The 12527-nt window shown below is 39.1% G+C and overlaps 1 protein-coding gene across 8 annotated transcripts in view; it reads left to right on the top strand.

Moving 5' to 3' along the window:
* The window catches only part of SLCO1A2 (solute carrier organic anion transporter family member 1A2), a 30253-nt gene that overhangs the window by 7939 nt on the left and 9787 nt on the right, over window positions 1-12527 (top strand). For 3 of the 8 annotated variants that reach the window (XM_027790477.2, XM_027790478.2, XM_027790472.2), the window contains exons 1-8: window positions 44-93; window positions 1496-1609; window positions 3867-3989; window positions 5104-5245; window positions 7182-7314; window positions 8206-8312; window positions 11628-11774; window positions 12082-12180. In XM_027790477.2, the coding sequence (XP_027646278.2) occupies window positions 3930-3989; window positions 5104-5245; window positions 7182-7314; window positions 8206-8312; window positions 11628-11774; window positions 12082-12180 (688 nt within the window). In that variant the 5' untranslated portion in view covers window positions 44-93; window positions 1496-1609; window positions 3867-3929. The other 5 variants (XM_027790473.2, XM_027790474.2, XM_027790475.2 and 2 more) reach the window with 5 other exon arrangements.

Genomic DNA, 12527 nt, shown 5'->3' with positions numbered 1-12527 from the left:
GTAACTATACCTGGGTTAATTTTCAACAGTTTAGAATAGAAGTCAAAGTTTAAGCACACAATATCAGTTTCTTCTGAAAACCTTTTCAAAACGGTAAGTATCTAATTGTTTTGCCATGAGAATATTTTCCTTTGTCTCAGTCTAACAGTGTATGCATTTGAGTAACAGTTTGAGCTGTGCCTAGTAAAACAAGATTTCAGAATGCTTTTTGCAGCTGGAAAAATAAATTAGTTAAAAATTCTGATGCTGTAATTGCCCGCTGCTTGGTTACGTCACGTGATTTTTAATCCTTTTTGTAAACAGAACATGGACTTATCAGTTTATCTATATGACTAAGATAAGCAAAATGGAAGATGCATTTTTCATTGAAAATAGGATGTCCCCTTGGGATTTGGGCAAGGCAATTTGCAGAATATTGCTTCATAGACATTGAAATCCAGATGTTTGTGTGCTGCTGTTCTCTTTTGTATTGGTTAGCTAAGGTGAAATACAGTTTAAAACTATAAAATGTATTTACAAGTTCATGTAGGACAGGTGGGTCCAAACTCCTGTCTCTCAATGCTAGACTGCTGCTGTCAGCTACTCTGAATAAGCCTGCTTTGATCCACACGGGATGTACCTGCTTTGTTTTTAAGCCAACCTTGTTCAGCCCCAGTTACATCAGATGCTGTACTTTATAGATCTGCTTTGTAGCTATAGCCTGTTCTAAAACAGTCCACACGGCACACTTCAGTCCACATGACACACTTCAGTCCACATGACACACTTTAGTTCTTTGTGCGCTATGTAAAGTGGGTATCTTCTAGAGATGAGTTGTCTGGTCACTTGTCTGTCTGTCTGATTGCTTGTGGAAATTTAGTCCAGTAGCGGAGATGGCTGGAAGAGGCAGTTACCGCTAGCCTTTTAGTCTGCCATAAATAAGTTTCCAACTCAGTGAGGAAGTTGAAGAAGCAAGATCCTGTAAGGAGGGATTTTATTGACCTCTTCCCTGAAATTTCAGTGAACACTACAGGCTTATGAGTTGGATTCAAGTGTAGGTGTTTACATGGTAGCTGGTAGGTCAATCAGAACCCAAGGGCAAACTTTTGCACAAATAGTCTCACCTGTCCAGTGCAAATTCCTCAAGTGGTTTGTTACAGAACTTCATCACAATGTGACTATCCTAGTAGCATAAGCTGCCTCTTCTCTTGCTGTTGACTAAATAGATACTGATGGATGTTCACTGATGGAGATAATCTCCTTACAGCTGTGCTGATCCTAGTTGGCCAGCTGTGTTCAGGGCTGCCCTGGGCAGCTTAGAATAGGGCTTGAGACCATAGTTCCATGAATATTTGAGGTGACAGAACACGTTGCTGGTGCTCAGATGGACAGGTTTCACGCTCCATCTTTTCCTACTCTGCTTCACCCCCACTTTCCCCTCTCTTCTCATGTCCTTGGTTCCACTTTCCTGCTCTTTTGCTTATGTGATTCTGACACTTGTTGAACCATTCTGCAGGCCAGATCAACTCACTGCCTGGAAAGCAATCTTGTTCCTGCATCAAATTTTTGCCTGTTTAATGAGTTAAAAAAGTTTGCAGAAGAGTCTGGAGAGCCCAAGAGTGGAAGCAAGGTGAGCAAAAGGAATGTACAATGGAGAGCAGGGAGATGGGAGAAGGGAGTGGGAAAACTACCGATTCATCTTTAGGCACAGAAGTGGTAGTTTGAGTTTTAACCTAGATTTAAAGTGTGGTGTAAATGCACCTGAGCTGAGTGAGTTACGGACCTATATCTCTGATAATCTAGGCTGTTAGTCTGTGTTGGCTTCTGTTCCATTGGATCAACTGTGACCACAAAAATATTTTAAATCTGGGGAAAGCAACCTCAGGAACATAGCTAGAAACAGTATTTCTGTCTATTTAGTTATTAAATCAATAATCTTAATAATCTTCCCAGAAAAAAATGGATTGAAATGCATTTTTTTGTACCATAATTTTTGGTCTGAGAGAAGGTAATAAAAAAGATAAGCAAACGTTGCCATTTTGTCATCTGAAATTATATGAGGGGCAGTGTGATGTTTCTGATGCCCCTGAGAGAAACTTGGGCAGAGGTTGCTGGCTTGTTTCTGTTAGCACCAGAAGAGAAAACCTGTAATTAGCCAGATGATGCTCCCTGCGTATGGTAGTGAAATGCAGGGACTAGTACAGTAAGGGACAGAATCCCATTGCCAGCTCCTAGAAGCAGAAGAGGACAGACAAAGTCCTCTGCAGTTTTTGTTCTGTTGCTCACCTTTTGGCATCGCTGGTGAACTACAGTCTGCATAAAGTAGTATTAAGATAAGGCATAAACAATTCCCTGGGATAGAAACTTTTATGCCAAATTGCACAGAAAGTGCAAAGCTGTATAAAGACAGTTTAGTACTGTGATTGAACACAGTTTGTGTAAGCATCTTTAAGCAAAGCAGAAACACAGACTATTTATATATCATAGTTAATGTCTGAGTTGCTGATCACCTACACTTAATTGTAAAGTAAGTATTTCCAGGAATGCTGTAATAATGCATTATACTTTAGAGACTAAAAAGAGGAGGTAGATATAGAAGGAGTTAATATCCATTAATTTGCTAGGAATCAAGTTAGTTAAGAAACAGATTTGAGAGGATTAACATTGTTGTAGAAATTAGTGTTTGAAGAGATTGACTGAGAGGGTGTTGGGTTGAAGAATGTGAAAGGCAATTCAGTCCCATTGGTGGGCTTGTCAAGGACAGCTTGCTCCCCAGCCATGATTCTGAAGTGGAAAACATAGAGAAGAGCAGGTGCTGCAAGATTGCACTTTGAAAGCATATTCGAGCTGAAAAAGAGAAAATTAACCTATATCCATCCCGACTACAAGGTAGGGCTCTGACTTGCCCTGGTTTTCCCCAGCTTACTCCATCAGGCAGCAGGGAGCTACACTGGATAACTTGATTTAATGAAGCCTTTGTGGCAGTCATTACAGATAAATCTTTAAACTGGTGTTCTCTCTGTTTAACTCATTGTGCTGACCCTCAGATGTGAAGGCTTTTACAGGTGAGTATATTCCTGGAATATATTGCTCCTTCTTTGAACACATTTTTTGGAAATATGTAAGATGTGTAAGAAAACAGGTGGCTTAACACTACCAGAAGGTCTAACCATTAAGTTGAGATGGAGATGACTAAAACTAGGCAGACAAATAAAGAGGGATGTTTTTGCAAATCTTGGGAGGGGAACCAGAACACAGTCTGGTTTGTTTCCATTTAGAACTTAATTTGGCCTGGTGGGTTTTGTTTTATTTTTTCTCCTCCTAATTTTAATTCCAAGACCCTAGTCTGCAATACGGTTTCTATTAAAATTAACACATTTATTTTGATGCCACTGGAACAGGGGAGAGCTCAACAGATCATGCAGAGCAGAACTAAATGTTCTTTTTATGGCTAGCAAGGACAGGCATAGTAAATAAAGACCATGGAGGCAGGTGCATACATCAACTCAAACATATAGGTCTCCACAATGCGGTCTCCTACAATGGTCAGTACCACATGCTTGTGAAGGGGCTGAAAAGCTGTATTACAGACAAACTAGCTTGCCCTCAGAACATCTCTTTTTTCTGTTCTTTGTTTACTGGTTGTATCTGCTGACAGAATTTAGTATCTGAAGAGAAATAGATTGCTGTTACTTTGATGTTCACGTCAAGTTTTCTTGATTAGAATAAAGTGTATAGGCTTGTAGGTTTTGTTGGAATCCAGTTTTGTTGGAATCCAGTTTGAAATTATTTAAGATGCTCAAATGTCAAACACCTTAGAAGGAATCTGATTTTTATCAAACATGGGACAAGAACGTTTCTTTCTTTTTTTTTTTTCATCATTTTAGTACTGTAACGGGATCATTGGACAGACTTAGAAATAGACGTTGGGATCAATTAAAAAAGGCAACATGAAAGAAGCTGAGAAGCCTTGTACAGGGAACAAATTCTGCTGCATTTCTAAGCTTAAGGTACAGAAATATTTTAGCAATTTTGTATGAACACACAACTGTAATTGCTTGCACTTAGAGTGGTTTGGTAGAAGTTGCAGTGCAGACTAAATGAATGAATAAGCTCTGTTTCTTTCCTTATCCTTAATGCCTTAACCGAGGTCAAGCAAGTATGTAAGCAATCACGTGTTGTTTTTTATGTCCCTGAACTTTACACTCTGTGATGTGTTGGAAGTATGGTTGATTGCTCCTTGGAAGCTCCACCTTTGAATGTGTGTAACCCCCTTAGTGTGACGTGTTTACCATTCCTTCTTAAACCTGTGAAATAAGCCTTACCGATTGTGACATGGCAGTAAAAATTGGCTGTAGGTGTACCCTAGACTATTCAAGTTGTAAAGAAGCGGTATAAAATATTGTAAAATTTAGCTTGGTTTTAACAGTAGTTCAAAGCTCAGATACATTATTTATGCTTTTTAGCATTTATGGCAAATATATTTAAAAATACTATTGATTTCATTTCATAAATACTGTTTGTTGAGCCCTAAAGTTAGAAGGATTTGAATACTACTGCTTATACTCGTATTTATTTTTTTACTGTCAGTTGCTACTAGATTTTTGTAAGAAGGATACATCATTTACTCCTGTTTGAAATGACTCGTTCTGGGCTCATGACCTCTACCGAGATGGGAGAGCAGATACTTGATCAAGTAATTCGATTAAAGGAAACAATCTTAGTTCTGCAAGTAATTTGTCATCAGATTAGCAAAGGGTGCAAAGGTCTTTGCATCCTGGTCTGGCTGCAGATGTTACTCAGTCCTGCAGATGGCAATGCTGCAGCAGATGCGTGATGGGAGAGGCTGTGCTTTCCCTGTCTTGCCTGGGGAAATGGGGTTCAAGGTATCTGAAGATCTTCTTGGTCAATGGGAGCAGGTGAAGAACAAAATACATTTTTTTTTTTTTTTAGAGAAGCCATATTTCTGTGCACAAAGATAGGTGATAGGATTTACACACATATCAGTGGAACAGAACTGTTCACTTGTGTCAGTTGGGAGCACATCTTTGATGGGGAAAATAACCATGGAATATTCCTAAATGTAATTTGAATTCTTTATGCGTTGTCCTCTTTCCTTCCTAGGTGTTTCTGCTGTCACTATCACTTGCATATGTTGGTAAAACGATGTCTGGTGCTTACATGAACAGCATGTACACACAGATAGAGAAACAGTTTAATATTCCAGCTTCTTTAGTGGGGATCATTAATGGAAGCTTTGAAATTGGTAATCAATCATTTTACTATTTCTTATTCTTTGAAAATATAATACATGGGCTGAGCATGTACTAGTGACCCTCGTGTCCATAGCAATCTGTGGATTACTGTAAGTGACCAACTCTCTCCTACTGTGTCAGCTGGTACTTACACATTTAGTGCCTTGGAAACTAACAGGACAACTTAAATGAGGGAGTTTAGGCTTAAAAGCTGGTTCAGCTAATTTCTGCACTATTGTAAGATATGACAGAGCAACTAACAAAATAGAAATACTTTATGAGCTTTATGTTGAATTTTTCTGATCAAACCAGAAAGATTTTATAAACTTTGTTTGAATTTAAGGTCATATGTAGCATTTTACAGTTCTTTCAATCAGTCCCAAAGTTGGTTGGAGTGGGTTGTCTCCTTACTCAGAATCAACAGTATTTCAAGATTTCATACCTGTACAAGTGTAAAGAAAGTTTCCAGTTCTACTTTTAGTGAAACTTGCCTTGCCTATCAGTGAGTTTTATTGCCCAGTGACAAGCTTCTGTCTTGTCATTGCCAAAAATGTCAAACAAAAGGCCTGATAGCTCAAACCCATCTAAATAAAGATCTTTAGAGGATGTGTTTTATACCATTTATAAATGGTACAATGTGGATCGTTATCCCTGGCTCAGCTGAGGAAATGATCTGAAAAGGGTCATATACACTGATGGGGAGGGGAGACAAGGCTTTTTCTCCCCTGTCTCCTATATCTGCATGTGCAAGAAGAAGAAACTGCTGGCAACACCATGCTGCTTCCTGCAAAGCAGTCTGATGGGGCAGCTCAAAGTTATGCTACAGGAGGAATACCCAGAATATATTTTTGCTTTGATAAGGAGGAGACTTTAAGCAATATGAAATGGCCAAGACTGGTGGAGTGGTATGTAAAAGGCTTATTATTTGAAATAAATTATCCTCTCATATGGACTCTATAACTCTATAACAAGTTGTGGCATTCTTATCTCCAAGGATGTAAAATAACTATGAATAATCAAAATAATACTTGAAATGATGAAGAGCCAGCATATGTGGCAGACATAATTTATGAGGACCATGTAAGTCCTAATGATGTAAGTATACATCTTTGTGTCATTCAAACCACAGGTTCAATACAGTCTTTCTAGCAATCATACACAAAACCCCAGATGTTATGTTCTTTCAGAGCATGCTGCTCATCACTAAGAGGCATGGTTTTGTTCTTTTGATGCAAAAGATCAAAAAATTAGTAGGTGTACAATTTCTAAACTGATGTTATTATAGGGCCTGATTCATGACAGGAAGCCTGGCTCTTTTCTTATTTGCATAGTAATAAATGAAGATTAGAGAAAATCAGCTGATTCTGAACTGGAAGTTGAGGACAATGGAGATTTTTAGCTCATTTATGTTTTTAAATGGTCCTAGGTACTAAACTCTGTATTTTTTTTCTCCTTTGAAACTATTACTGAAATTAATAATATGTTATTATTCCTTTTCTCTCTGTATGTCATCTTTAGTTAATTATTTTCAGTATAAAACCACTTGGATATATATTTCTCTGTTTTCCTACATGTTGCGAACTAGAGTATCCTAGGAGAATAACTTCCTAAACCAGCTATTATTCTGCAGCCTCTAGGCCTGGTCTCTGTGTAAAGTAGTTTCTTTTTCTTCTCTAGATAGGTGCAGTCAAAAATCTCTCTCACCGCGATCTCTTTTCTATTCTGCCTTCTATTCTCATGCTCTTTCCATGTTGTGTAACTCTTTTGCAAAAAGCTGACAGCAAGGAATTACCATATCGTTTAGGCAGTTCCCTGTCTAGTTACAGTTTGTACAAGACAAGAGAAGCAACAGACGTTGAGCTAACAAGGTATACTAAAATTTGTGTTGTACTTGAAAAGGTATAAGGATGCCTTGGTTTGTAAATATGAACCAGGTTCTTTTTGCAGGCAACTTGCTGCTGATAGCATTTATGAGCTACTTCGGAGCAAAGCTTCACAGACCCAGAATAATTGCGTTGGGCTGCACAGTTCTGTCATTTGGGTGTCTTTTGATATCACTTCCTCATTTCCTCTTTGGAAGGTGAGTATTTTGTTTAGCTCAAGCAGCTTCTGTGATCCTTACTTGCCTTAATCCACAACTTCACCCACTGAAATAATATTGTTTATTGAGAGAGACGTTGCTGAGTGTGGGTAGGGTATGGTAATTGTAGAGCAGCTTGTTTCATTTTGCTCCTGAGATGGCTTCAAAAGTCAGTCATCGCTTCCTGAGGAGAGTCACCCCTCTGCTGGGCACCTTCCCTTGACCTTGCCTTCATCCTTGTGCTACCTCTGGTGTGAACTCTCTGAAGAAACAGTGGCCTGTGATACTGTCACATTACACTGCTAGCTCTTATCTACCTGGATGGGCAAAACAAGGTTATTTTTAAAGATGTCTTTGGTCTGGAGCCTGCATGACAGATCATACCTGCCTGCTGTGTTGCAAGGCCTTTACAGGTCATAATGGTTCTTTAACAACTTTTTCAGTATTTTTTCTTGGTTTAAAAAAATAATAATCTTTTGAGAAAGGAAGATCCTCTAATCTTGTTATGTCCAATGTGGTATGGCTCTGACAGCCTTGGTGGCACCCTCTGCTTAGGGTGTAAATTATATTAGAATATAAGAAGAGTAGGAGAGAAGATGATACGAGGAATTTCATTAGAATTTTTCATCAGCTCCTCCTGAAGCATGTTACAAGTTTATGTTAGAGGCTGGATAACAGACTGGATAAAACACTGGGCTGATGCCCTGCTAGAGTTCCTTTGTCCCTAGCCTGGTTTGTTACTAAGGCTCAGTTAACTTTTGATGCAGGTTTCCTTCTTCCTATAGCTACACACTCTTCTTATAGGTAGCTTCATTACTGAAGTACAGATTTATGAGGCGGTTCTGATGTATTTCTTCTTAACATACACATGATTTCCTTTGATTCAAACAGGTATCATATTGAGAGCAGTATTTCACAATGGGAGAATTTTTCAGTTGTGCCTCTGTGCCTTGTTAATCAAAGCTTGATCTCTTTACCTACAGACGAACCATCAACAGGTATGACTCTTCCTATGTCTATTAATACTTCTTCCTCAGTTTTTATAGTGTTTAAGTAAATAGGTTTTTATTTTTATTTCAGGATCCTGCTTTTGATCAGTACCTTTTGCAGGCATAAAAACTAGAAGTCAGGAAAAAAAACAAACTAGAAGTCAGGAAATTTCCTAGCCTTCTTGCTTCTTTAGTCTGTGACTCCAGAGCTGTAACTTTTTTTTCATGCAGTTTTCACAGATCCCAACACCTTGGTTAACAACACTGCCAGTCCACTTTGGGGAAATAAAACACCAGGTGGTTCTCACAAATGTTCCTCTTTTTGACTTGAAATACTGTGATACTGCGAGGAGGTAGGAAACATAGTTGGACAACGAGTAAATGGGATCAGGATGCTTTTTCATTGTACCACATAAGAAATAGAGGTAAAGCAAAAACATAGATCCATTTTCATTTAGAGAAAAGAGAAAATAGTTTAAAATAGGCTAAAACTTACCTGGCAGACTGAAAGATCTATGTGCACTGGCAACAGGCTTATAAAGTAACTATTATGGAGTCAGAAGGCTCAGAAGCAACTGTTAAATGATCACATACAAAATTCTCATGCTGTGGATGGGATTAATGTCTGAGTCTTTAGCTACTTTAAAGGGAAGCATTTAGTCTGAATTATCTCTTTAGGTTCCCTTGATAGTTGTCAAAAGAGACTACTGAGCTCTTGCAGAGTGTGTCACTTGCTGTAAGGTCATTCAGGGTCTTTACTTTAGGGTGGGTCAGATTACCTCCTGGATGTGCCTACTGACTGTTGGAACCTTAGATGATTGGTAGATGGCAAAAGTTAGGTGAGATGAACCCCACAGTTAGCTGTCTTTTGTGATGGTTGTTCCATCATTGTGTGCTAGATAAAGGTGAATCACACTGCTGTAATACTGTATGAACATGTGATGTTGTGCTGTAGTTTTCTGTCTCCGTTTAGTAATGGATGTGTCTTCCGAGCTTTCCAAGACTGCATGTCACTTAAGGCATTAATTTTTCCATCCTCACAAAGAAAAGTTGAGAAAAGTTTATATTTGATAGCACTTGGTCTTAATCTTTCATTTGAAGATTTCAGATAGTGTTTTTCTTTATTTTATAAATGCACAAACTAAGGTATAGATAGGTAGAGCATTTTCTTGTAAAATATACAGCCATTCAATATACACATTAGAACCCATAGGTCCTCAAGCCTATGGCAATACTTGGGTAAGGTGAGTGATAATTTCCCTATTAGTTTATGGACAAGCAAAACTGTGATGTTCATACATATGAGTCCAACCCCTGTATGATGCAAAAACTGGTTTAAATTTGACCACATCTGCATGTGGATTGCTTTGCCCATGTTTGCTGACAGCAGTCTGACATTGATATAGGAAACCCAGGCTTGATCTCTGGACAGTAATACTTTCATTCAGAACGTCATCAGGTCCTGCTAACAAAGCCAGTTTTCACTTGTTAACGAATTGGCACTGAGAAGTCTCAGCATGACAAAGTGGACCACGGAGAACAGTGGAACCTGAAGCAGACTGTATGAGACGAAGAAATTCAAGTTCAGGGAGGGAAAGAAAGTACTAAAGGTCATATAGTTCCTGATACACCTGTCCTGATGTGGGACCAACATGATTGTGCTGCAGCACAGTATTCTGCTGAGTTACGTAGGAGGACAGATGTGAATAAAATGAGAGCGGGATCCCCAGGTAGATTCTGCAGACTGGCCATATATATCGTTCTGGATCTTGATTTTGATCAAGATTTGTATAAAGCTCAGTGAGTCAGATAGTTCCTCCGAGCCCTGCCCAGACAGGCAAATTGCAGGCTATGTGCCAGTGGGTGCCTTCTCAGGGAAGCACTGACCTTCTGAGTTGAAGAGGTGTGATGGAGGTACAAAACCTTTCTGTAACATTTGGTGACATGCACCAAATATGGTAGAATTTGTATGTTACTTTCCAAATCAGAATTTGCATTGTACTCAAGCTGTCCCAAATCTGAAATTGAATACCTGAACAGGTAGCATCAGGACAGATGAAATCTCTGGATAGGGAGGTCATTGACATGCAAGGCAAAAATCTGTAGTGCTAGAACAGAGCTCTGAGGTAAGGGTCTAAGCTGGGGTTTCCAGGTGGTGAGGACTGTTGTGTAGAGTGCCAATTGAAGTTACTGGCATACAGCCAGTGATTTAGACACAGATGAATTTACTCTCCATGTGCTTTTCTGGGGGCTTATGAACAATAGTGAATCAAAAGTTAGCAGTCTGAATCAAGGCAAAGAAGCTGAAAAGCTCAGAAATCTCATTCCATGCAAAGGTAGAACACCACCACATCTTCCGCACTGGCATGGCTTTCTTTTAAGCAAATGGTGGCACCTGTGAAATCAGGGAGTTGTCTGGTTTGTTTCAGGCAATGCTCTTATAACCAAATGGCAATGTTCTTGTAATCAAATGACAATGTATGGGCTTTATGCAACAACTACCCAAAACATTGCAAAAGACTCCTGAATTTCACAGAGATGGTCATGCTGTTCTTGCTAGCCTGCCCAGGTCTCTCTGTAGGATGGCTCTCCCTCCTAATGTGTCCAGCTCACTATCCAGTTTGGTGTCACCAGCAAACTTGGTGAGAGTGCTTTCCATTGCATCATCCAGATAATTTATGAAGATGTTTAATAGTGTGGGGACCAGTATTGGTCCCTGGGGTACCTCACTTGTGACAGGCTGCCAGCCTGACTGAAAGTCACTGATCACCACCCTCCGAGTGTGGCCTGTGAGCCAGTTCCCCAGCCACCTCTCAGACTGTCCATCCAGTCTTGCCAATTTGTCTAGGAGGAGGCTATGGGAAACAGTGGCAAATGCTTTGCTGAAGTCCATGTGAAAAACACCCACTGCCCTCCCTATGTCAACAGAAAGTATTACTTTGTTGTAGAAGGTGATCAGGTTAGTCAGGCATGGTTTTTCATCACTTCATCACTGTTGTTCAGGGACTGTCTTCTCTTCACTGACATGAAAATGGCAGTTTTGGTGGGGAGATGAGTAAAGGGAAGGGCCTAGCTTATGCAGTGGTTGGACCGCCAGGTGGTTAGATAAGGTATGGCATGGAGAGGGGAGGGATTTAAACCTAGTCCAGCAAGTGCAACAGCTTCTGGTTCTGGAGCCTTTCAAGTATCACAGCTACTTATTTCCCTGTTTTACAGGACAGACTTATCCACTAAAGTTTAAGCTTTTGGTCAATTCTTTGTCTCCAGAATTTAATTAATAGTTAGAATTAAAATATTAATTATGGATTCTTATTTTATTCACAGAATGTGAAAAAGAGCCTGGGTCCTTGCTGTGGATATTTGTGATGGTTGGAAACATAGTACGAGGAATGGGTGAAACCCCCATCATGCCTTTAGGCATTTCATATTTGGAGGATTTTGCCAAAGCAGAGAATTCACCTTTCTACTTGGGTAAATCTACCCTGCTGTGATAACTCCTCTCCCCTGGAGACAAGTACACACAAACAAAAGCAAAAGAGAGGACTATTATGACTCCCTTCAGTCCAGTAAAGGAAGAGAGAAGACAGAAATTATTGCCTTATCAAAATAATAATACTGTAGAATTTGTAATCTAACTAGAGATTAACTTGTTGAAATGAAGCCATTTTTAGGAGCAAATGTCGGTTCAGTAGAGCTGTCCTAAGCATATATAACAATTCCAAGAACATTATTGTGTCCAGGCTCTAATTTAGTATATTTTCTCCTTTTCGTACTCTAGGATGTCTACATACAGCAACTGTAATTGGCCCCTTCCTTGGTTTCTTGTTGGCATCATTCTGTGCAGAACTGTTTGTTGATCTGGAATCAGTAGGTGCAGGTAATGAATAAATATAAAAATCTTACCTATAAATTGGTAGGTATGATGGTGTATTTATCAGCACTAAAAGATGTTTCTTTGCTAATATGAGATGTCTTAATTCTATGAGTTTGCTGTTTTTTTCTTTTAGAATGGCAAATCTGTGTACAATATCCGATAATATTGAATGCATACATACACAAATGAATCTGCATCAAAATTATTTGACGAACAATTGTGTCACCTGGCTTAACAAAGGAAAGGACTAGAATGAATTTAATATAAACCACCTAAATTTGTCAGAAAATTAGCAACATTAGAATAGAAGACTGGAGACTATTCTCTTTCATCAGTCTCATTTTAAGAAT

This window comes from Falco peregrinus, chromosome 6 (assembly GCF_023634155.1).
Source record: "Falco peregrinus isolate bFalPer1 chromosome 6, bFalPer1.pri, whole genome shotgun sequence".
Lineage (NCBI taxonomy): Eukaryota > Metazoa > Chordata > Aves > Falconiformes > Falconidae > Falco > Falco peregrinus.
This window is presented reverse-complemented; position numbering and strand designations above follow the sequence as displayed.